This window comes from Cololabis saira, chromosome 7 (genome assembly GCF_033807715.1).
Source record: "Cololabis saira isolate AMF1-May2022 chromosome 7, fColSai1.1, whole genome shotgun sequence".
In the NCBI taxonomy this organism is placed as follows: Eukaryota; Metazoa; Chordata; class Actinopteri; order Beloniformes; family Belonidae; genus Cololabis; species Cololabis saira.
The window spans coordinates 44816313-44842476 of record NC_084593.1 but is presented as its reverse complement, the minus strand read 5'-3'; the positions used below and the strand labels follow the sequence as shown (position 1 = coordinate 44842476).

The following is a 26164-nucleotide window of genomic DNA, read 5'->3' as shown; positions in this document are numbered from 1 at the left end:
TCATTTACGTTTATGAGCGCGTCTGCAGCGCTGTTCTGCAACGGGAGTCAACCTGCTTCATTGCTCAGTAAAGCCTGAATTATTGTTCGGCGTTAAATCGACGTAGAGCCTACACCATAGGGTACGCAGCGACGTGCACCGTACGGCCGCTCGCTGCGTACCCTACGCCGTAGGATCTGCGTTGGTGTAACGCGGAACCATAAATCAGCCTTAACGATGCGAGGACCGCTGCTGAGAGCGCGGGCATATTATTATACATTATGGGATGTATAGAGTTTGTAGCCAGCCAACTATGGCGCCGGCCAAAAAAAGAAAAAATATTGCGGGCGACAGACAACATGATATAAAGTAATCTTTCTGCCAGGTACGTGTGTTTGTGTTTGCGTGTGATGCTGCAGGGAAGCATGAAGGAAAACACAGCCCGACGACACAACAGGCGTCCGCGGGGTCCTAGCGCCGGCACATGTAGAGCAACTAGCACGTTTATATTTTGCATTTTGTTTTCTTACTGTACCGAAAATGTACCGAACCGTGACCTCCAAACCGAGGTACGTACCGAACCGAGATTTTTGTGTACCGTTACACCCCTACTGAGCACGTGAGAGGCCAGACTGGAGGTCAAGGCCAGACTGGAGGTCCAGGTTCCCCACGTACACATGTGATGGGCAAAACCTGATTCCACCATGTTTTCTGTTTCCTCTTGTGCTGAAACGTTGTTGTCGGGTCTTAATGACGGCGGCTCCTTTATCTACTAACGGTCCTGTAACAGCTGTGGAGAGAGACGGGTGTGGAGCAGATTGTCTCCAGGATTAGATACTGGCCTCACTACACCAGGAGGCTAGTCTGGCCTCTCACATGTGTCTGGGGAACCTTGACCTCCAGTCTGGCCTCTCACGTGTGTCTAGTAGGGGTGTAACGATACACTAATCTCACGATACGGTACGATACACGATATTGAGGTCACGATAACGATAACGATACGATATTATAGCAGTATTTTTTAACAACCTTTTAACAATCTTTTCCAGAAATTTAACAACTAAGATTAAATGAATAAATAAAAGTAAATAAATACATACAATTTTACATCATAAAAAAGATTGATTCACGCTCACCTTATAAGTGTAAGAGGAGATTTATTTTTGTTAAGGTTATTTTGGTAATTCAGGGTTGATTATTTTATAAATATATCTTTATATTCTGATGTAAATCAGGGACTATAATGACACTAGTCAGTTTATCTGTAGTGATTAGTCTGTTTTAGATTGGGCGGAGTGATACGCCACAGTACGGCACTAGGTGCTGTGTTGATGTTCTAAAATCCTACACTGTTGAGGGACATTAAAGTACACTGGAACTCAGCCGAAGTTTCCCCGTGTTTATCCTACTCACCACCCCAAAAAGGTTTAATTTAATAAGGTAAGGCTTAACTCTACACCAGCCTTACATCAGTAAAAGTTCAGAGCTCAAACCCTGCAAGAGTCCTGTGATCGGGACCAAAACGGTACTAGTTTCTTCTGAGGAGGAAGATTTTGGTCCGCGGGTCGAGGCGCGGTCGTTACTAGTCAACACAATAGATTAATATTAATAACCCAATATCGTGATACAGTTTGTCACCTCCACGACACGTATAGTGATGTTTTTGTATCGCGAAATTTCGTGGCACGATATATTGTTACACCCCTAGTGTCTAGGGAACCTTGACCTCCAGTCCGGCCTCTCTCCTGACCTCTGCGTTGTTCTTCCAGGTATTGATCCCCCAGACGCTGAGAAGGAGAAGGTGGGAATCGTGGCCCTGCAGATGAAGGAAAGAGACGTACCACATTCTGTAAGAGCATGTCTCTGTTGCGTCACCGCCTCAATATGTTGTTTTAGTTCAGAGAGTGTGACGAGCAGTAGCTTAACACATCTCAAACTCTGTTTGGTGAAGCTTTGTTCACATTCTGCAGCTATTATTTGTATGTATTCATGTTATTGTGACAACACAAGCGTGTGTGTGCGTGTGTGTGTGTTTGTGCTGCCAGGAGCTGATCATAACCCTCCTCAGCAACGCCGTGGCCCAGTTTAAGAAGTACAAGTGCCCTCGAATGAAGAGCCACCTGAGTGCGTAATTATGCCATAGCAGAATATGATGTCAACCCTGTTAAAGTTGTAGGATCAAATACTGAGTTACGGTTGTGAAACAGTATTCAATGTGTCAGTCATCAATGAAGTGTTTTGTTTAGTTGCATGATTGAACTTGTGTCTAAGCTTGTGGTTCTGTTCTTACTCTAGTGGTCCAGATGGGAGAAGAGTACTACCACGCTAAAGATTACACTAAAGCCCTGAAGTAAGTCAGCTGCTCCCCAGGCAGAAACTAATCACAAACATGGATGCTGCACCTTGAAGTTTGGCATAAAGTCTGAATGGGAACAAGAATATACAACTAGTGGTGCTTTTCCACTAGTACCTACCGTACTCTACTCGACTCAACTCGGCCTGGTTTCTTTTCCACTACAATCAGCACCTGGAGCAGAAGTAGGAGGTTGGAGAAGCTGCTGTGACGTATTTGATTGTGTATCTAAATGAAGAAGACAACAACACTAAAGATGTAGAACCTGGAGGAGATGATAGATGTGCTGCTGGATCTGTGGCTTGTGTTCAATATCAAGTTAAAACATGAGAGTGAGAGAAACTTCAAGCAGCGATGATTTTTTTTGTTTGTTTGTCTCTAGGGCTGGGGATCGATTCAAATGTCAAGAATCGATTTGATTCTTAAGATTCAGAATCGATTATCAGGATTTGATTTGATCCGATATTGATTGGGTTTGGTGTCATTAAAAATGTTTTTTGAACTGTTTCCTGAATTAAATGACTGTAAAATAACTAGTGAACTAATAATTTATCTAATTTCACATCGAAAGAAAAGTTCATTTAGTTCAGGAGTTTTCAAAACCAGCACTTTGTTAATGCTACCGCTACTCTACGACGCCATGTTCATTTTTTATTTTTTTTAGTTAAAAAAAAATCTCATTACACTTAAAACAAGACTCATCACTGGAAAAAAACAACAATTTTCACCTGTTTTAAGTAGATTTTCACTTGAAATGAGTAGAAAAATCTGCCAGTGGAACAAGATTTTTTTGCTTGTAATAAGAAGATAAATCTTGTTCTACTCGCAGATTTTTCTACTTATTTCAAGTGAAAATTTACTTGACACAGGTGAAAATTGTCAAATAACAAGTTATTTATCTGGTAATGAGTCTTGTTTTAAGTGTAATGAGATTTTTCTGACTAAAAATGAGACATTGTAACTAGAAATAAGACAAATATTCCTGGTAAGTTACAGAAAAGTATCTACTCAGCACGTTAGACCTAGTGGAGAAGAACCAAACTGAGGAGAGTCGGGCTGAGTAGGTACTAGTGGAAAAGCTCCATTACTCTCAAGTAAAGTGGAAATAGAAACGTGTTTAGAAGCTAAGGAGAGACGGTGTAATGAATGCATTAATTGTGAGTATGTGGTTATCAGGCTGCTGGACTACGTGATGTGCGATTATCGTACAGAGCGATGGTGGGGCCTCCTGACAGCCATCCTGACCATCGCCCTGCGCTGTGCGTACCTGATGGCCAGCGTGAAGGACTACATCATCTACTGCATGGAGCTGCTGGGCCGAGGTAACGCTGGCCCGCTGGAACACTCAAGCACACACTGGTGTTGTTGGCAGCCATTCTAGATTCAGTCTTAGTCTTTTGGACGAAAATGCTTATTAGTTTTTGTCACATTTTAGTCATTTCTATATTTGATAGTTTTAGTATTTTCACCAATATTTACAATAATGAAGGAATGGTTTTAGATATACAAGTTTTCCACCCAACAGCAAATACTTTCTGATCTACTATAAGGATTAAAAAGGTCAAGTACAAAAACGTACTTTGGCAATTGTCTTTATTTTTAAAATTGTGAAAAGACACGCCCAAAAATGGATGAGGAACACAAACTCAACTGATACTTTGGTCAGCTGTGGTTGTTTAAAACGTGCTTTACAAATAAAATTGGATTGGAATTGGATACTGTATTCTGTAGGCAGAAATGTCATGCATTTTGAACGTCTGACCCACTTACATTTTCGTCTATACTGCAAAAACTCAAAATCTTACCAAGAATATTTGTCTTATTTCTAGTTAAAATGTCAAATTTTTAGTCAAAAAATCTCATTACACTTAAAAAAAAAAAAAAGTCATTACCAGAAAAATAACTTATTTGACAATTTTCACCTGTTTTCAAGTAAATTTTCACTTGAAATAAGTAGAAAAATCTGCCAGTGGAACAAGATTTATCTCCTTATTACAAGCAAAAAAATCTTGTCCCACTGGCAGATTTTTCTACTTATTTTAAGTGAAAAGTGAAGTTAAGTGAAATCTACTTGAAACAGATGAAAATTGTCAAATAAGTTATTTTTCGTGTAATGACACTTGTTTTAAGTTTAATGAGATTTGTTTGACTAAAAATTAGACATTTTAACTAGAAATAAGACAAATATTATTGTTAAGATTTTAAGTTTTTGCAGTGTAGTCTCGTCAACGAAAACTCAAACACGTCTCGTAATGTTTTAGTCATCAAAGAGCCTCGTTGAGCTCGTCACCGTCTCGTTATCGTCATGAAAAAAAGGTGCGTCAACGAAATAATTTCATCATCGTTGAGGAAAACAACTCTGTTTGCACATCAGTGAACAGTTTCAGCGCCCACGAGGCGCGTGGTGACGTTTAACCCAGAAAAGAAGCAGGACCTCATTATGAACCATGTCTTCCAGCTTCCACCTTGAAGGAGGAGCAGAAGGAGAGGATTGAGAAGAACCTCTTCAAAGTCCTGATGGTCAGTACCCAGACATCAGAACATGCTCCAGAGTCTTCCCCTCCTCCGCTCACGGTTGGTGTGTTTGCAGAACGAGGTTCCTGACGCCGAGCCGGAGTGTGATCCGTCCTCCGTCAGCGCCGCCAGATCTCTGTGGACCGACCGCACGGCTCTGGCCGGATCCAACGAGCTGACCATCGAAGTGCAGGATTACATCCCATTCAGTCAGTGAACACACTTAGGGATTCAGTCCTTTTAATGACCACCTTTTTCTTCCAAAATGATTACCGTATTGGACGAATATAAGACTACCCTGATTATAAGACGACCCCCTCTTTGTCAAGACTGCAGTTTGAAAAAAGACTTTTTGAACACCAAATTACATTTTTATACAGAAAATAATGACGGTACATCTGAAACAAATGATTCTAACAATATATTTGAGGTTTTTTGCCTCATTCAAATCATAATCTTGAAGTTCTGCATCAACTTCTCCTCAGCTGCCGGTTCACCTGCCGATCTTCCACCCACTTTTCTCCAGATTGTCACTACGTTTCTCCATTTTCTGTTATCTCTTCTCTTTTCTTCTCAGTGCTATTTTTATTCTTTGTGACAGGGGTTTGCTTCGTACGGAAGATTATTAGGGCCATGCAGGAGAAAAAATATTTGAGAGAGGAAGATTTCTTTTTATTGTGCACTTTGAGAAAAAAGTTGAAATGTTGAGAAAAAAGTCGAAATTTCGAGAATGAAGTTGAAATACAATTTCGTTAACAAAGTCAAAATGTCTCGAAATTGTTCTTCAACATTATTCTCGACATTCCGACTTTTTTTCCTCAACATTTCGACTTTTTTCTCGAAATTGTACTTCGCACTTGGAAGTGCAAAATGAAAAACAAAATCTTCCTCCTCTGAAATATTATTTGTATTTTTCTCCTGCATGGTCCTAATACTCTTCTGTATTTTTGTCCTGGGGAGTTAAGTTCAGCATTCACTTTAAAGATATCTGGCTCCATCTAGCATTGTGAATGGGTATAACATCCAGACCCTGAATGGAAGACGACCCCCACTTTTTCAGTCTTATTTCAATACAGAAAACACTGTCTTATATTCAGGCCAATACGGTAAATGAAATGTTTCCCAAGTCTGGAGCTTTTGAATGGTTTTCTGTGTCATACTTGACCAAAAGAATAGCAATATAGCATGTCTGACATCACGATACCCGGATGCATTACCCAGAGTGACAGTGTTATTGCTCTCCTGAATCGTTCCAGTCCAGTGCAAGGCCAAGTTCCAGTCCCCGAGTTTCCACGTAGACCAGCCCATCCAGCTGCAGGTCTTCCTCCGAGCCGACTGTCCCCATCGTGTTTCAGTGAACAAGCTGGCCGTCAGCCTCAGTAACCAGGTAGGAGCTGCCCGGACACAATACACAATACACGTGCTGTGAGGTTTAAAACGGAACGTATACGCAGCTGCTAGTCTCACCCAGGGGGGGAAACTGAACCGTAGGTAGGTCTTCTAAACATCTGTAAAGAAAAAGGTTTAAATAATGGTCTATATGAAACCTTTAAATGTCTGACCTGTGAAAGAGGGTGTTGTCATGGTTACAGGAGTACAACCAGTGGTGTGTGAAAGAGTCGTCAGATCAGGACAGCATGACGCTGTTGCCGGGGAAAACCAAGTGCTACAACTTCAGCTTCGTGGCCAAAACTGAAGATGTTGGGAAGAAGGTGGAGGTAAGTGATAGGGGAGACCTGGACCTGGGTGTGATGGGGAGACCGGGTCCTGATCCTCCTGAGTCCTGATCCTCCCCCTGGTCCCGGTCCTGATCCTTCCTCTGATCCTGATCCTGATCCCCCCTCTGATCCTCCTCCTCTCCGTAGATGACGGGCGTGGAGCTGCTGCTGGGCTCCGACACCGGGCGCTGCGTGTTCCTGAGCTGGAGAGGAGCGGGCGGAGACGCCGCCTCTACCCACGAGGCCTTGCAGGCCGGCAGGTCCTCCCGCCGCTGGGGCCGGGGCATGGAGGCCCAGCAGGACCTGGACTGGGACAGTCTGGCCCTGCAGCACAACACCATGTAAGTTCACACCCCCTTCACACCCCAGTGTGGATGCTCTTCAGTGCAGCAGCAGATGTTCAGCGTCTGCTCTCATCCCCACCAGGATCATCTCCAGAGTCCCAAAGATCTGTGTCCAGCTGGTCCACCAGCCCCCGGCCCTCACCAACGAGATGTACCGCATCGGCCTCACCGTCCAATCACAGGAGCTGGGTGTGGCCAGAGACGTGAAGCTGACCGCTGGTCTCAAACCAGGTACACTAGCTAGTAGCACACACCTAACTCCATCACCATCCTCTAGCCGGGTAGACCAGTGATCTCCAACCCCCGGGCCACGGCCCCGTACCGGGCCGTGGGTCATTTGGTACCGGGCTGCACAGAAAGAAAAAATAATTTCTGTAGAATCCCCGACTGATGATGGATGACTCTCAAACTGATGGTTCACAATGTTTTTATTCCTTGGATGTAAATACACTGAAAACACACCGTAAGAGCTATGAAGGAATAAAATAAAATAGTTAGTCTTTCTACATTCATATAAGTTTAATTTAACTTAAATACAGACCGACGCAGCTGCTGCTCGCTCTGTAATAACAGCTACAGTTAACACAATACATGAGTAACCATGGCAACCAAACTCGTTAATGAGACTTAAAAACATAAAAACACATTTATAGAAATACTCATATTAAAGGTAATTTATAATTTCATTTAATTTCCTTTAATTTTTTATTTATTCCGATCATGGAAATATGCAAACAGAAAAAACAAAAAACAAACAAGTAAAATAACAACAACACAATCATCAACTAAAGCATTTTCCATAACCAGAAAGGAGCAGGAAGAAGAAAATCTTATTCTACCTGCCCCTCCATCAAAAAACTAAATTGAACAATAATAACAGATGTTCTGCACAACCATTCCATTATTTTATTTAATTTTTTCAAAAATTATGTTTTATTATTATTATTCATTCTAATTATTATTACTATAGAGAAAATACCACAGTTTTTAATGCTGATCTTGTCATTTTATTTAGTTTTTATCAACTACAGATTACTACTTTAGATTGGGCCGTGAAAATATTATCAGACATTAAACCGGTCCGCGGTGCAGAAAAGGTTGGGGACCACTGGGGTAGAGAGATCCTTTACCTGGGTATCCTCATGTCCAACAGCAGTCAGCCTCCCCCCAGCAGAGCCTGGTTCTACTAACACGTACCTTGCATGCCCTGTCCTGTCCAGGCCAGGACGCCACCCTGGGCCAGACCACCCACGTGTCCCTGGACGGCTCCGTGGTCTGTGACCACAGCGCTCCCGCTCTGCTGCCCGACGTTCCTCTGGGAGATCTGCAACCAGGAGAACAGGTACGCACGCACTCATCACTGTATCCTTCACCAAGAAGCTCCCGCCCCCTCAGAGCCGCCAGTAATGGCATTATACAGTCATCCCTGGTTTTATCGGGGGTTACGTTCCAAAAAGAACCCGGGATAAGTAAAATCTGTGAAGTAGCAACCTTTTTTTTTTGTTTACAATTATTATTTACAAGGCTTGAAATTGCGGAGATCAGCCCCACCACGACCAGATTAATTGGATTTTAACGAGAGAAAATGAAAAATGATTCTGAAAAAAATACAATAAGTACAGTAGGACAGATTGTGACTGGCGTGTATTTCACTGTTCTCCTGATGCTGCTGCATCCTGACTCGCTCTGTAGTGTCTTTTTCCAAACCTGCGGTGCAGGAGTGTTTTTTCCAGAGAAGAACATCAGTTATGGGTCGTTGTTGTAGCTCTTTTTTCTTCTTCTAAACCGACATGCTACCATGGATTATATCTGAGACTGTAATGAACGATTCATCAAAGGTCCCGTTCTTGAGCTGCTGCTGAAGCTCATTGGCCGTTCTCAGCTTGTTGCTAAGCAACCAACGTTATTGACACAGGAAGTGAAGAAGCGGCAGTTTAGAATGCAGAACACGATGCACCATGCAAATCCGTGAAGCAGCGAGACGTGAAAGGAGAACCGCGGTATAGCCAGGGATTATTGTAATAAAAAAAAGATGTTGTTATATATATATATATGTATAACAACAACAATAACCTGCCGTCAGAGTCTCTTTCTCTGATTTCCTCCTCCTGACTCAGACGTCTGACTCCAACCCCCCGACCAATCGGTGGCCTGTAGTGTGATGATGTCAGATACAGCCGACTCAGCAGCTTAGAACCTCGGCAGAATAGATACAGAAAAGTATCTACTCTGCACGTTAGACCCCTAGTGGAAAAGAACCAAGTCAAGTCGGGCTGAGTAGGTTCTAGTGGAAAAGCTCCATTAGCTGCCTAACAGCAGATCTGGAATTAGAACACGGTTCTGGGGCTCAGGAACTCCGTGGTTCCCCCCCAGGGACGGTTTCAACCCCCCCAGTCACCGTCCCCTGTGTGTCCCCCCAGCTGGAGAGGTGTGTCTACATCCGGTGTGTGTCCACCGGGCCCCGGGTCTTCCTGTTCCACGTGGCCTACAGCATCGACACGGCCGTGGAGGGACGGCAGATCGTCTGCAAATGCCACAAGGTGGGAACCTGGTCTGACTAGCTCAGGAGTCGGCTACCCGCCGCTCTAGAGCCGCATGAGGCTCTTTAGGGCCGCCCTAGTGGCTCCTGGAGCTTTTTTTTCTTCTTTTTTTCCTTTTATTCTTTTGTTTTTTTCTTATTTTTTTCTTTTTTTTCATTTTTAATCGACATTTCGACACTTTTTCCCGAAATTTTGACTTTTTTCTCAATTTTGACTTTTTTCTCTACATGTCGACTTTTCTTGAAATTTTGACTATTTCCTTGACATTTCGACATTTTTCTCAACATTTCACCTTTTGCCATTTGCTTTTCTTTTTTTCTTTTTTCTTTTTTTCCTTTCCTTTTTAATCTCGACATTTCAAATTTTTTCTTGACATTTCAACTATTTCCTCGACATTTCACTTTTTTCTCAACATTTCGACTTTTTTCTCGAGATTTTGACTTTTTTCTCGACATTTAGTGTTTTTTCTCGACATTTTGACTTTTCTCAACATTTCGACTTTTTTCACGAAATTTTGACTTTTTTCTCTACATTTCGTGTTTTTTCTCTACATTTCGTGTTTTTCTCGACATTTGGACTTTTTTCTCAACATTTGGACTTTTTTCTCAACATTTCGACTTTTTTCTCAACATTTCGACTTTTTTCTCAACATTTCGACTTTTTTCTCGACATTTTGACTTTTTTCTCGACATTTCTCCTTTCGCCATTTGCATTCTAAGGCTGATACAAGACTTTTCATTTTTTGTGGCTCCAGACGCATTCGTTTTTTGTGTTTTTGGTCCAATAACGGTCTTTCACCATGTTGCCGACCCCTGGACTAGGTGAAGTGTTGTCCTGCCGTCTGAAGGAGCTGATAACGGGATCTGCTTTATCTCCCCTCGTTGTCCAGGATGAGACGGTGACGATAGAGACGGTGGTCCCGTTTGACGTGTCGGTGAAGTTCGTGTCCACTAAGGTGAAGCCGCCGCTCGTTCCTCTGCTGGTGAAGCCGCTGGCGTCCCGGTTCCCGGTTGTCCTGCTCACCCTCCGCTTCTCTCCGTCCTCAGTTTGAGCCTCTGGACCGGGTGGCGGTGGACATCCCCTTCCTGCTGATGACGGACGTCCTCTCGTCGTCCCCGTGGCCGCTCCTGCTGACGTCGTCATCCCTGCAGCTGGCCACCATGACCAGCAACACGCCGCTCCAGTCCCAGATGCAGGACGGTACTGGCCGCTAAATCCATTCTCATATTCATTCCTGAAAATCCATTCATATGTCTAAAGATCCATTATTTTTAATCATTACATTACATACACCTTTTGGTATTTTTTTGTTGTTTTGTTGGACACCAGAATAACTGGTACCATGTTTTTGCCTTTAAATATGTTTAAAGGTATGAAAACATTAAAGTTTTCAGTTATAATTGCATACATTGTCTATATTTCATTACTTTATATACTGTCTTGGGGTTACATTTGCATAAAATTCTAAAAACCAAATTCTCAAAAAATTAAAAACCGAAAAAGATCAAAAAGTAAAAACGCAACGTGGGAAAAAACTAAAAGCGATTTAATCCGGCCTCTGTTTGCTACGGAAGAGTATTAGGGCCATGCAGGAGAAAAAATATTTCAGGGGAGGGGAAGATTTTTTTTTTTATTTTGCACTTCGAGAAAAAAGTCGAAATGTCGAGATTAATGTTAAAATACAATTTCAAGAATAACGTAGACATTTCGTGAATAAAGTTGAAATTAGGACTTTTTTTCTCGACATTTTCAACTTTTTTCTCAAAGTGCGTAATGAAAAAAAAAATCTTCCTCTAAAATAGTATTTTTATTTTTCTCCTGCCTGGCCCTGATACTCTTCCGTAGTTTGCTGCCCTGGATCTGTTTGGTAATTCTGCCCCACGATGTTTCTGAAAGCAGTTCTATCAGCATTCTGGGAGCTGATTGGTCCTTACAGCATCATTAGCTGCCAATACTTGCTGTTGAATCTCAATATAATACTAGTATTAATATGTTGCAGAACTACAGTCATATCATTCATGCAGCAGCTCAAAGAACAGTTTTAACCCTCTAATGCACAACATATGGACACCCCTTTTAATGCACAACATGGGTCAAAAATGACCCGCATTCATATCCCATGTTATCTCATGCAGGCTGAGTTTTTCTTTCCTGTATCTTTTTAGATCAATGTATTTTAGTATCCAATAATCCACATATTCTTTAGATATCTTGTTTTTGAGTACCATGCATCATTATTTATATGTTTCCAGCCTTATTTTTTGAATATACTTCATTTTTGTATTACTATATCAAGTTTACACAGATGGATCAAAAATGACCCGTTTATCCAAGTAGGATTTAAAGATAAATGAAGGCATATAATAACAATATTTTTCTTCAAATAACTATTTTAGTTGTGATTTGGACCAAACATTCATAAAAGTAACTTTTGAAGCATGTTTATTTCTCACTTTGGAACACACAAATACATCTGACAATAGATAACTAAAAATAAAATGATGCGTTGACCAAAGTAAAATAAAATAGAACTGATAGTGGTCTGTTCCCTGACGCAATGCCCTGGTCCTCTTGTCATCAAAATGTATGAAGTGCCAGATATCTTCATATCTCCTGAGCCCCATAGTGGCCTTGTACATTGGATTTTGTTGCAGATCTAGAAACAGCTCCCACAAGGCCACAAAATTCAGACTCAAAATCACTTCCAATAGCATCCTCATCTGGTTCTTCATCCAACATTCTCAGAACCATTTCAGCTGTAAATCTGCAAGCAGTACTCTGGATAAAGTAAATCAAAAGCACAATGCTTTCAGTAATGTTTCTGTGTCATCAAGTCATCAAATATTTTCTTAGGTAAAGCAACTTACTTACTAGAGGCAGTTGTGCTGAGCAGGTGGTGATTAGCAGATGTCCGCAGTCATTATATTCCTAATTTCAAACATGGTCAAAGGTTCCTACCAGGTGCACATGCAGGTGCACATGCAGGTGCACATGCAGGTGCATGTGCATGTGTGCAAAGTTGATGTAGGAATACAAAAGTTGTGCTTGTTCACAAAGTAAGAAAAGAAACATAAAAATGATGACTAGTGCTGAATAGAAACCTGTTATTTACTGTATACATGGGATAGTGGATGATAAAATACATGTATTTCAAAGGCAGAGCAAAGCAACACTCAGCCATACATGAAATAACACAGAAAATAAATGTGGGTAATTTTTGACCCATGTTGTGCATTAGAAGTGTAGTGATACAAAAAACGTTTTTATTCAAAAAGTAAGACAACAAATAATAAAATAAGGATGTTAACTGATCAAAAACAAGTTAATTGAGGAATACCTGGAAGACCAAAAGATAAAACTAATCTATTACAAAGATAAAGAACAAAAAATCTCAGTCGGGTCACTTTTGACCCATGTTGTGCATCAGAGGGTTGTAACACTAACCTAAATCAATATCCGAATCAAATCAAATCCTGATAATGGATTCTGAATCTTAAGAATGGGAATGGATGCTTGACATTTGCATGGATCCCCAGCTCTGATGCTTGTGAATCAACTGTCTGGTTGTGTCTGGTTGTGTCTGGTTGTGTCTCTGATGTGTCTCATGTGTCCCTGCACGTGTCCAGTGGTCCTGCAGACCGGAGAATGTGCCAGTGAGTGTTTCTGCCTGCGATGTCCCGCCGTGACCAACAACAACACCACCGTGGCCACAGGACAGTACCTCATATCCTGGAGAAGGTACGGAGACGTTTACTAGAAACATGTCCATCACAAAGACTCCTCAGGTTTATACCAGGATGTTCCAGCTCTGACTATCATAAATAAATCACCAGACCTGCAGCTGGAGGAGATTCTGCTGCTGAATGTGATTCTAATGCTGGTAAAAGGACTGTTGTGTACAGGGCCATGTATGAGTGGAATTAATTTCCCAAACACAATCAATATTCAAATTATTAGTCAAGCAACATCTTTTGGATCAGTATAAATAACAATTATAGAACATTAAATAGAGATCACTTCTGTATTAGATCAGTTGTGAAGTTCTAGACTACAAATGAAATAAATAGTGGACTGCTTTTCAGACCTTTTCACAACCTCAGATGAACTCTTAACTGTGCAGTGTTTTTGTGTTATGTTCTCATTTCGCTGTCTTCCTTTTGTCGACTGTCTCTGCTTTTTTTTGCAGAATATTTTTCATTTTACATATTCTGTTTATCTAGTGCAGGGGTCGGCAATCCACGGCTCTAGAGCCGCATGCAGCTCTTTAGCGCCGCCCTAGTGGCTCCTGGAGCTTTTAAAAAAGTGTTTGACCTTTTTCATTTTTTCTCTTTTTCTTCTTTTTTTTCTTTTTTTTTTCTTTTTCCCTTTTCTTCTTTTTTTCCTTTTTTAATCTTGACATTTCGACTTTTTTCTTGAAATTTTGACTATTTTCTCAACATTTCGACTTTTTTCTCGAAGTGCATAATAATAAAAAAAAAATCTTCCCCCAGTTCTAACTAACAAAGCTACATGCAGCATGTGTTTCCTTCATTCTAAGGCTGATACAAGACTTTTCATTTTTGCAGCTCCAGACATATTTGTTTTTTGTGATTTTGGTCCAATATGGCTCTAAAACATTTTGGGTTGCCGACCCCATGTCTAGTGGAAATGTATCTGGTTTGCTTTTATTATGTTATGTTTAGTACAGTATTATTTTAAAATGTTGGCGGAGCCCAGGTAGAATATCTGCAGTCCTGCTGTAGCTAATGGGGATCCTAATGAAACAATTAAACACCAAGTCGGGGGGGAAAGAGGTTCTAAAGCTTCTTCTCTGCTAAACAGGAAGTCGTCGCATCCAGACAGTCCTCTGGTCCAGACCAGCGTCACGCTACCTCACGTCATCCTGGAGTCTGTCCCCGTCTACATCTACGCTGGTCAGTGGCTCCTGCCGAGGAACGTTCTAGTCTTCATGGCTCCTTCAGGTCCCTGACTTGTGTGTTCTTCTGTTGTTTTTACATCCTGGGATCCTGGTGCAGATCTACCATCGTTCGGGCGGGTCAGAGAGTCTCTACCGGTCCGCTACCACATAGAGAACCGGACAGCGCTGGTCCAGGAGGTGGAGATGGCCGTGGAACCCTCGGATGCCTTCATGTTCTCTGGACTCAAGCAGGTAGGACCGTGGAGGACGATCCGGGTCGGAATAATCTGTCTCCATGCGTGAGCAAACAGGGTTATCCCTGTATACATGGTAATTAATCATTTGGGATATCTGGATCAAACCAGTGACGCACGGAGAACATCATGACGCAATTCACCTCATTTCCAGGAACCTGCATAAATACTGTTAAGGTGCTATGAGCAGCCAAACCTACAGGGGGCAGTGTAACGAGAAGATAAAGTCATGCTAGTCAATCAGAATCCTGGAAAAAAACATCAACAAATGACACGAGTAACTTCCAGTTACTTCCAAGATGAACGAGAGTGTTTGGTTTGGAGTGACAGAGAAGTGGAGTTACTTTTAAGTGTGACTTTAGAAAATAAAACACAAATACAAGAAAATATTGACGGTTACAAACACAGGTCTCACACATGACACTACAATGCAAAAACTTAAAATCTAACCAGGAATATTTGTCTTATTTCTAGTTAAAATGTCTGATTTTTAGTCAAAAAATCTCATTACACTTAAAACAAGAGTCATCACCAGATAAATAACTTATTTGACCATTTTCACCTGTTTCAAGTACATTTTCACTTTTTTCCAGTGATGAGTCTTGTTTTAAGTGTAATGAGATTTTTTTGACTAAAAATGAGACATTTTAACTAGAAATAAGACAAATATTCTTGTTAAGATTTTGAGTTTTTGCAGTGTAGTGACGTTTCTGTCTCATAATGTGACGTTCGGAAGCCAAATTTGTCCATTTCTCTCCGTTTACAAGCAAACGTGAAGACGGAGTTTTTGTAAATCTCCACTTTGGCCGGAGTTTTCAGAAATGATGGTTTTTGGTGACTTTGAGCTTTGTTTTCGTGTAAACGAACGGCCAAAACGCATGAAAACACCACCGTTTTTGCTCCGTGTAAACAGGGCCTCAGTGTCGGATCATAGCAGGGTTGCCCTGTCGGCCTGAACACTCACTTCCATTCAATTGAATTAAAACGCATTTCTCAACATAAAAAACACACTTGTTTCTTTAACGTAGGTGTTGAATTTATGATCCAAGCAAATGGCTGACAGGACTTTCCCGGCGCACGTGTGTGTGTGGTTGCACGTGAAACTTTGGATTAAAGTTACATTGTTGGCTTTAACTTGAGCAAAGCTTATAACTAGGAATGACCCAATACCATTTGTTTCACACCGAGTATTTTAATTTGTGTAATTGCCGATACCGAGTACCGATACGATACTTCTTCCACAAAAATAACTAAAATAGCTAAAAATGCAATGAATTGGAAGACAGGTTTTATTTGCGACAGATAAATTCAATAAAAATAAATAAAATGAGTGGCGTGTCCCTGACTGCGTGCTGTCCCGTGCAGGTGCGTCTCCGGATCCTCCCGGGGACGGAGCAGCAGATGTTGTACAACTATTACCCCCTGATGGCCGGATACCAGACACTACCACAGCTCAACATCAGCCTGCCCCGCTGCCCGGCCCCCAACACGCCCGCACTCAGACGCTTCCTGCCACAGAGGATCTTTGTAAAGGTAATAAATATTCTCCCATTTAGTCCATGTTCCAAACCAGATATCACCACCACTCAAGGTGACAAAACCTGCTTAGAAGCTTTGAAAATATCTACATCTGTAGATGATATTCTGGTATAATAACCTTCCTGAGTGGCAGCTGGATCAGAGTTATCAGCTCATGAAGTTCAGAAAATTACATTTTAGATGCTGCTGCATATCCTGGTTTAGACTCATGTACAGGATATCTGTCAATGTTTCACTATATTGTCTTTGGTATCATTTTAAAGGAGACCTTTTAAGCATTCATTCAAGCTAAGATGTGAATCTTTCTGACCAACATAGAGGTCACTGCAGCTCTTTAAACTAGAAACACACACATTTTTACACCATTTTCGCCTAAATTATATACTGTCTAGGACCATAAGGATTCAGGAAATGTATCACATCTTAGCTTGAATGAATGCTTAAAAGGTCCCCTTTAAAATGATACCAAAGACAATATTGTGAAACAGAAATCCGATCTCTTTGCTACATGTAAACGTACTGACTATTTGCATGATAAAGACCAGTTAGTGGCTTTATAGTTTCATAGGAGCCTAATGATGCTCTTCTAGTTTAAGACAATGACCGGTAACAACAATATAGTAGGGGTATATTATACATTTCCTGAATCCTTATGGTCCTGTGAGTATTCCAGTTTTTGTATTTTGTGTCTCTGTTGTTCCTAGATGACACAGGGATAAAAGATAGTATATCATTTAGGCGAAAATTGTGTAAAAATGTGTGTTATTTATAGTTTAAAGAGCTGCAGTGACCTCTATGTTGGTCAGAAGGTCCCCTTTAAAATGACACCAAAGAATGGGCCGCTCGGTGGTGCAGTGGGTTAAGCAGCGGCTCATATACTGAGGCTACAGTCCTCCTGCAGCGGTCGCAGGTTCGAATCCCGGCCTGCGCACCTTTGCTGCATGTCATCCCCTATCTCTCTCTCTTCCCCTTTTCATATCTGCAGCTTGAATAAAGGGCCACTAGAGCCCAAAAAAATCTTTAAAAAAAAAAAAATAAATAAATAAATAAAATGACACCAAAGACAATATAGTGACACATTGACAGATTTCCTGTACATGAGTCTAAACCAGGATATGCAGCAGCAAATAAAATGTAATTTTCTGAACTTCATGAGCTGATAACTGTGATCCAGCTGCCACTCAGGAAGGTTATCATACCAAAATATCATCTATAGACATGGATATTTTCAAAAATTATAAGCAAGTTTAGTCACCTTGAGTGGTGCTGACCAGTGAAATGTTGGGCTCTGGCCCCTGGACTACTTACCGTTTGCGTTGCGACGCTGACCCCGTTCTTCTGTCCTCAGCCTCAGGGTCGACAGCCAGACGACGCCTCCATCGCTGCAGCTTGAGCAGAAGAGAAACCCGTTTACTGTAAATACAGAGAGACAACAGCGTGGTGGATGTTGCTCTACATGTGTGATTCCATGGAATTGTCATTATTAACACTATCTGTTTCTCACTGTTGTGTAAAGAACGCACCATGAACGCAGTCTGTGGACGAACGTTGGGAGACACGTGTCTGCAGTGAGTGAGAGTGATGACATGATGTGAGCAAAGCGCTGACAAATGAACTGATAAAACCTTTAGTGAAAGTCATGTATGAATCTGAGCTATCTAGAAGTTGTGGGTAGAGTGTAAAACCTGAATTGAATGTGTTGGATTGATTATACTGAAGTGATGTAAACTTGCCGTCTCTTATTTTTGCATGTTATCTGCAGAAAAAAAAGTCACGGTTAAATATATTTTGAAATTAACACAAGGCGGTAGTAATACAGGATCTCCTTAATGATGAAAGTGCAAAATAGTCAGTTTGAGTCACAACTTCCAAAATAGGAGCAGTTTTCCCCCCAGCAGCCACACCACACTGTACCAGTCTAACTTGTACCATGGTGCTTTTTTAAGGCTTGTGTATGCTGCCGGGTTTTACTCCCTTTATCTTTCATCCAAGTTATTTAAAAAATGGTTTCATAATTTGTGTCTGAATGTTGTGTTTTTATACTACAAGGTAATTATAATGTTTAACAAAGTCATTTAGCTCCTTTTAAATGCCAGAATATTACTGGTCTGTGGTCTTTACCTGGATAACAATAAATGTACGATAACCCTTAACCGGCAACAAAAAAATCTATTTTCAGATTGGCTGATTGGTCGGTAACTCCAGACAGCTGCTCTGAGTCGAGGGAAAATTGACGTCTGTAAACGCAGTGAATGTCGGTGACGGTAAATGTTTGGTTTATCACCCAGGCGTAGCAGAGAGACTCCATATTCAATTCAATTTTATCTATATAGCGTTTATTACAACAGAAGTTGTCTCTAAGATGTTTCCAGAGACCAGAACATAAACCCCTGAGCAATTATTACATAAACAATGGCAGGTAAAAACTCCCCTAGTGGGAGAAAAACCTTAAGCCAAACAGTGGCAAGAAAAACTCCCCTTTAGGAGGAAGAAACCTGGACCAGGACCTGGACCCGCTGGCCAGGATGTCAGCAAGCATCTAGCAGACATCCACACAGGCAGGTGGAAGCAGCAGTGGGATGATCAGAGGGGGGTGCTGCAGGTCAGCACGCAGCTCCTGAAGCTCCGGCCTGCAAACATGCACAGAAGAGAAGGGGGGCGGGGGGGGGTAAACCAGTACAATAAACTACAAGAACGATGGACAACAATGATGGCTATGAGATACTTATTAATAAAAAATGAAAGAAGAGAAGAAGGGTGGGGGGCACCGCCCAGTGGATCAGGTCGGTGCCCCCCTGCAGCATCACGTGATCGGATTTCCTTTGCAGACGGCGCGGGACTCTTTGTTTTAAAGAGACGCAACCAGAGTCCTGCTTAATCCTTCAGATTTATAACAGAAATATTTGTTAAAACTCAAGGATATATCATTAAAGTGTGAAAATATTTCCACAGGATATAGGCATGATGCGCCACAATTCAGCATTGTTTAAACTCTTGCCTAAAAATATACTTTCATCAAAAGATATTTTTAACTCTACAGTTACATAGAAACCATTAAATCCCACAAAAAATCCCTATAAATCAGCTGTTGGAGCTGTATCACTGAAATTGACAGGATGTTTTTACATCACAGTAAACTACATCTTTGCAAAGTTTAAAGTTAATTAGACAAGGCATGACAAAGTAACCCCTGCCTCTCACCTAAAAAATGAGCTGGGATAGGCTCCAGCAGACCCCCGTGACCCCGCAAGGGATAAAGCGGGTAAGATAATGAATGAATGAATGAATGACAAAGTTATGATTTATTTGGATGAGTTCATATTTTGAAAAAAAACGGATTTCTCCAAATATGTATTACAGTGTGGTTTTTTTTGTCCTGTCAAAAGGCATCTGATCCTGCAATTTCACTGTCCTAGGACAAAGCAGTGATTTTTAATGATCCTTTTAATATGTAGGTACCAGAAATCCAGATTTCCTGTTTAATGGCGTAGGATGGCGGCTATGTTCAAGTTATGACCACAATACACGGCGCAGTCAATAAGGACCCTTATGACAATAATATATGCAGATTTCTTTGTGATTGGATGAAGGAAACAGGAAATACAGCACATGATGTGATGAAAAATGTATACCTGACCAGAAGGTGGCGCTATGGAGTTCATCCAAGATTGTCATATCCACTTGTTCAGAATGGAAGCCTGATTAAAAGTACAGATTTTGGGTCGGATTGGACAAAGTATGTGCAGGTTAGACAAACTTTTACATTCATGGCGAGACACCGAAATTTGCTTCGCTCTCACGGTGACGCCCTTTGATAAAAAGTTACAGTTTTCACTGTCAGTCATCGTCAATGTCTTACCTATTATGTGACCAGGTTTCAGATCCATCCGCTCATCTCGCTTGGAGCACGGATGCATAGTACAAGACATGACAATTCCTGGTGACAACAGGTGGCGCTACAACCGATCCTGAATATTCCACCATAGATGTCTTCAGGCTCAGTCTACAATCATGCACATACGTTTTCAACCACATCAAATCATGTATTGCTGAATTACAGCCAATTGATGTTTGATGGCGAGGCTTAAAAATGACCTCAAACCGGATCACTACGGTCAAGCAATTTAGCATCGGCCATGTGTTTAGATTGTACAAACCAAGTTGTGAGCCAATCCGATAAAATCTCTAGGAGGAGTTCGTTAAAATACGAGGCCTGGAAATGACCATAATTCATGAAAAATGACATTTTCTGTTCAAAATGCTGGGCTTCCTGTGTAACTTAGAGCATGGGTCCAAGAGACTTTTTTGTAGGGCTTTGTCTGATACAATAGACACATAAAGGTCATTGCTGTAGGTCAAAGCATATTGTGGGGCTCGTCAAAAAACATAAAATAGGTGGCGCTATCAAGCCCATTCTTGTCCACCCATCCCGTCGCCCATAAAATAAATAATTTTTCGCGACTCCTGAAGCATGTGCAAAATTTGTTGAGTTTTCGAGCATGTTAAGGCCTCCAAAAAGGCAATCGTTTAGCGGAAGAGTAATAATAACGCTACAGATACAATAGGGTGCTCTCACCCTCAGTGCTCGGGCCCTAAAAGCACGTTCAGAGTCCAGACCAGTGGCGGATAGTGCTAAAAACTTTTAGGGGGGTGCAATTGACCTTGGCATACATACGGTTGTAAAAGTACACAGATGTCCCGGTAAGGTACAAGCTTGGTACAATTAAATGGGGGAAAAACAAAGGTAGAAAATAATATTTTGGTCCTTTTAATTTTGAAAAATGTAACCATCCAACAATGGCTTATTGGTCATAAGTTTTTTTTTTTTTATCCCCAATTTTTTCCCATTTTTTTCATCACCCAGTGCTCTTACCTAAGTAACAGACCTGGGGCCTCATTTATAAAAGAGTGCGTAGAATTCATACTAAAAGTGCACGTAAACCCAAAAGCCGAAAATGGCGGGCGCAAAAAAAATCCGGATTTATAAAACCGTGTGCACGCACACTTGCACGCAATGTTCTCTTTATAAATCACAGTCCAGCTGGAAGGTTGCGCAGCTGAATTCGGCTCATAACCCGCCCTCTACACGCCCACTTCATACCATAGATGGACAATGCAAACTACATGATGACTGTATTTGTATATGAATGAGCCTGCTGAGCATGCGCAGCGCCACCTGCAGTCTGTTTCTGCTGCGCGTCAGGATGAATGAGACGTGTCGATCCACCGTGCCACTAAATTTCACGGAGACTGAGATCTAGATGTTGTGGATGAGATTGAGGCAGAAAAAGCAGGAGTTCCACGGACAGATGGTGCAGAAAAAAAAAAAGTGGTGTGATTTGGTGGAGGCTAAGAGGTACGGAGCCCCTAAAGGGACACAGATTTTTTTTTATATATATAATGAGTTTTACGTGCGCGCGTGAAACCTTTAAGGGTGATTTATTGTTCCGCGTTACACCAACGCAGAGCCTCCGGCGTAGGTGCACGTCGCCGCGTACCCTACGGCGTAGGCTCTGCGTCGTTTTAATGCGGAACCATAATTTCGGCTTATGCACGCGCGTAAGACTCATTATATATATATTAAAAAAATCTGAGTCCCTTTAGGGGCTCCGTAGAGTGGCCCGGCACTCATTTGTTCTGTCCTTAGTCACTCTACGGTTGTTGCGGTGGGTGAAGAGGAGGTTCCCGGCGTGTCCTGCACCGCGGCAGCAGCAGCACCAGTACCAGTACCAGTACCAGTACCAGTACCAGCTGCAGCAGCAGCACCAGTACCAGTACCAGTACCAGCTGCAGCAGCAGCACCAGTACCAGTACCAGTACCAGCTGCAGCAGCAGCACCAGTACCAGTACCAGTACCAGCTGCAGCAGCAGCACCAGTACCAGTACCAGTACCAGCTGCAGCTGCAGCACCAGTACCAGTACCAGTACCAGTACCAGTACCAGCAGCACCAGTACCAGTACCAGTACCAGTACCAGCAGCAGCACCAGAGTCCTGACTGACGCTGAGCTTCAAACACAGAGGGACACGATCAGCGCTATTATATTATAAGTCTGATATGTGATGACATTAAGAGTATGACATGAATCTGGCTTCATTTCACCACCTTCATCCCCATATCTTCAAAATGTTTGTGTGCGAGGGTCAGGGTTGGCGTAGGGATACGCACATTTTTCGGTTCGTTTTTTCTTTATAAATCCCAACCTTTGCGTAGAAGGTGGCTTGCGCATCTTTCAAGCCCTGTTTTGTGTGCAAGCGAGCTTTATAAATGAGGCCCCAGGGCATTGCTCCCCTCTACCAACCCCGGGAGGGCCCTGCCTGGTGACACGTCCAGGAAGTAGCCCTAGCTCCAGCAGATCACTTCCACCCTGAACAGGATAATGGATCATCATGAGACTGTTTCACATAACGCGCTGTCTGAGCTCCCATTGTGTGCAAAACAAAAGTTACATAATCACAACATCAGTTTTATCAGAGACCACATGGCAGCCAGTGTTTTCACAGACAATGAGAACGTTACCTCTGGAGGGCTGAGATTTGGAGTAAATTCCACTTTCCAAGGGCAGCCTAACGTCCTGCATAAGTCCTGATACAGCAGCCTTTGTGCAGAGCAGGAGACAAGTGTTCATGGACAACGTGAGGATTTAAACAAACCAAGAATGTCATGGAAACTTCTCCCTCCTTTCTGACTCGTAGGCCTCACTACCATATTTCCTATCATTAGGATTCCCAAAAATGTCTCTGTACTGAGTCCAGATGATGCAAAACTCAGCAGAATTAACCATAGATAGCATCTCCAATGTCACTTTCTCTTCGTTTTCTTCCTGCCAAATTCAAAATATAATATTTTTGTCATGTAAAATGGATGGTCATATCTTCCAGTTCTCATAAAACGTGCCCATCCAGCAGCAGAAGTGTGTGTGTGTGTGTGTGTGTGTGTGTGTGTGTGTGTGTGTGTGTGTGTGTGTGTGTGTGTGTGTGTGTGTGTGTGTGTGTGTGTGTGTGTGTGTGTGTGTGTGTGTGTGTGTGTGTGTGTGTGTGTGTGTGTGTGTGTGTGTGTGTGTGTGTGTGTGTGTGTGTGTGTGTGAGTGACCAATCAATAACTTCATTATCTTGTAGCCCATCAATCTTTAGACAAAAGCCAGCTTTTCCACCAACATGTCAGCCACCACTAGCATTTAATTAATGTTTTTAGTGTTTCTCCAAAGCATTTTTTTTTCAAAGTTTTTTTATTAGAACCAGTTTCAGACATTACAGAAAACTTCAAGTATACTGCTTATAGAAAAACAAGATAATAACAATAGTAACAGTATTAATAAAAAAAAACAATAATAATAGTACAATACAATCGTTGAGCACAAATAAAAATATGTGCATAAGGTCTGAAAGTGCAACACTTGATACATTACTTCACATTCCAATGTGTTCATTTTTTTTCCCTCCCACCCTAGAACAACCCCCCCACCGCGAACAATGTATAATAGGATAACAAAAGCTCACAAAAAAATAAATATATATATACACATACACATATATATATATGTATATGTATATATAAATATATACACATACACATATATATATATATGTATATATAAATATATATATATATATATATATATATATATATATATATATATATATATATATATATATATATATATATATATATATATACACACACACACACACATACACGTGCATGACAAGGCGCAACTGGCATAGTTAGTTAGGTAGCATTTTTAACTTAGAAAAAACAGATAGAAAGCATTGCCATTTCTGATAAAACCTTTCTGTGCATCCTCTCATTGTATATTTTATTTTCTCCAGTTTTAAAATAAACATCATATCCTTAAGCCACAATGAAATTGAGGGATATCTGGCAGATTTCCAATGCAGCAATAAAGTACGCCTTGCTATTAAGGACGTAAAGGCCACAATATCCCTTTGTGCTGAATTCAAGACTGAGGAGGAGTCCGGAATTCCAAATATGGCAATAAATGGAGAAGGCAGCAGGGTCACTTTGAGAACTGTGGAGATAATTGTAAAGTAATTAGACCAGAACTGATATAATTCCGGACAAAGAAAAAACATGTGCCCAAGATGACAGGGAGAGCCCTTACATTTATCACAACTCCCATCGACTTCCGGGTAAATTTCAGAGTCTTAATTTTGAGAAATGGACTCTATATAATACCTTAAATTGAATCAAGCTAAGACGAGCACATGAGGAGGACGTTCTAATTCTGTTAATGGCATCCTCCCAAAGTTCTTCCGTTATTTGTATCCCCAATTCTTTCTCCCATAAATTTTTATTATTCTGACTTGATTCATCATTCAATGTTAAAATAGAATTATAAAGCTTGGATATCAGCCCTCTTTGTTGTGGACCATATGTAACCATACTTTCCCAGGGTTTATGAGGAGGTATGGAGGGGAAGTTGGCAAAACACTTGGGGCCAAATCCACAAAAGGATTGCGCGGCTTTTGCGGCCGCTAAACTGGTGCAAATGAGACAAAAAGAGAGCGTCTAATTCACAAAGCACCCGCAAAGGGGGAATTGCTCCACAAACTGCGCTGCCAAGCAAATAGTGGCGGTCTGCGCCGGTACCATTTGCATGCATGCAAATTAGGTAATTCGGCGCAAAATTGCCCCCTTTCTATGCAAATAAGCCTCATTGCAAAAAGCGCCTAATTCACAAAGGCCAGCGCTATTTGCCACACGCAAAAATAGTGGAGCAAATACCGTCTTTCAGAAGCGTGTATTAAACTGCGCGCAAACTCCTCACTCCCCGTCTCTCTGTTTCTCTCTCTCAATGTCATTCAAGCCTGTGTGATACTGAATGATATTAAGGGTGAAATCTACAGTCAGACATGACTGTACACAGTCAGATCAAGTGGGGTTGTGGACTTATCTCGGATTTAAAAATAAAAATAACAGGACGGAGCTCAGGATTCATCCATACAGGGGCTGCTTTATTACAAACAATTCCACCATATAAACATATAAATCTAGAATGTGTGTGTTTAACAGCTTAATAATGTCATCACATATCACAACATATATCAGACTTAAAATAATACAATAATAAATTAAAATAGCGCTGATCGTGTCCCTCTGTGTGAAGCTCAGTTAGTCAGGACTCTGGTGCTGCTGCTGCTGCAGCCGTGGTGACATGCGGGGAACCTCCTCACACTTTAGGACAGAACAAATGAGGGGCTGCGTTTAGGGAGCCCCACGGAGCCCTTAAAGGGACTCAGATTTTTTTTCATATATATGAGTTTTACTCGCGCGTGAAACCTTTACGTGCAGGTGTATGGTGCCTAAATTAGGGTCCCGCGTTAAAACGACGCAGAGCCTACGTCGTTATGGTACGCGGCGACGCGCACCTACGCCGTAGGCTCTGCGTTAAAGGAACGCAGAACCATAAACCCGCCCTGAGCAGCTCTGAGGGGAGACGGGACAGGAGGAGGGGGAGCGGGGGGTGAAGCGGGGCTGCGGGGCCGTTTTCGTATCGCTTTCATACAGTGTACACATACAGCTTTCATACGTGTAGCAAAACAAAGAACATGAATTACCATTAGATCCTGATCTGATCCCGATCCGGTGTTAATGAAGTTACTGGTGCTGTGCCTTGTGCGTAAATGCGCACAGCCTCTTAACATTGGACATTTCATTAGCTTATGTCATACAGACACTGAGGTCTTTTCTATCTATCTATCTATCTATCTATCTATCTATCTATCTATCTATCTATCTATCTATCTATCTATCTATCTATCTATCTATCTATCTATCTATCTATCTATCTATCTATCTATCTATCTATCTGCATGCGAAATACTAGAAGTACAAATACGTGAAAGTTGAGGCTTTTTTCATTAGGGACCAATCTGTGTGCTGAAATACGGAGAACACTGGAAACAGCTCCGCTCACTCAGACAAGTGCAAATTGCACTCAGCCGCAAAACTTTATGGGCGTGTTTGCGCCGGTATATCATTAGAGCAAAATCTTTTGTGAATAGGA

The 26164-nt window shown here is 41.6% G+C and overlaps 1 protein-coding gene across 1 annotated transcript in view; it reads left to right on the top strand.

The window, feature by feature from the left end:
* Positions 1 to 18153, top strand: part of LOC133447305 (trafficking protein particle complex subunit 11-like) — a 33372-nt gene extending 15219 nt beyond the window's left edge. Inside the window, exons 12-30 of the mRNA XM_061725946.1 lie at positions 1749 to 1828; positions 2025 to 2103; positions 2275 to 2329; positions 3509 to 3654; positions 4791 to 4852; positions 4923 to 5055; positions 6103 to 6233; positions 6439 to 6564; positions 6712 to 6905; positions 6991 to 7139; positions 8129 to 8250; positions 9329 to 9448; positions 10338 to 10403; positions 10495 to 10648; positions 13075 to 13186; positions 14270 to 14361; positions 14464 to 14597; positions 15965 to 16132; positions 17487 to 18153. Of these exons, the coding sequence (XP_061581930.1) occupies positions 1749 to 1828; positions 2025 to 2103; positions 2275 to 2329; positions 3509 to 3654; positions 4791 to 4852; positions 4923 to 5055; positions 6103 to 6233; positions 6439 to 6564; positions 6712 to 6905; positions 6991 to 7139; positions 8129 to 8250; positions 9329 to 9448; positions 10338 to 10403; positions 10495 to 10648; positions 13075 to 13186; positions 14270 to 14361; positions 14464 to 14597; positions 15965 to 16132; positions 17487 to 17531 (2168 nt within the window). The 3' untranslated portion in view covers positions 17532 to 18153. The remainder of the gene's footprint in view (positions 1 to 1748; positions 1829 to 2024; positions 2104 to 2274; positions 2330 to 3508; positions 3655 to 4790; positions 4853 to 4922; positions 5056 to 6102; positions 6234 to 6438; positions 6565 to 6711; positions 6906 to 6990; positions 7140 to 8128; positions 8251 to 9328; positions 9449 to 10337; positions 10404 to 10494; positions 10649 to 13074; positions 13187 to 14269; positions 14362 to 14463; positions 14598 to 15964; positions 16133 to 17486) is intronic.
* Positions 18154 to 26164: the final 8011 nt, after the last annotated feature.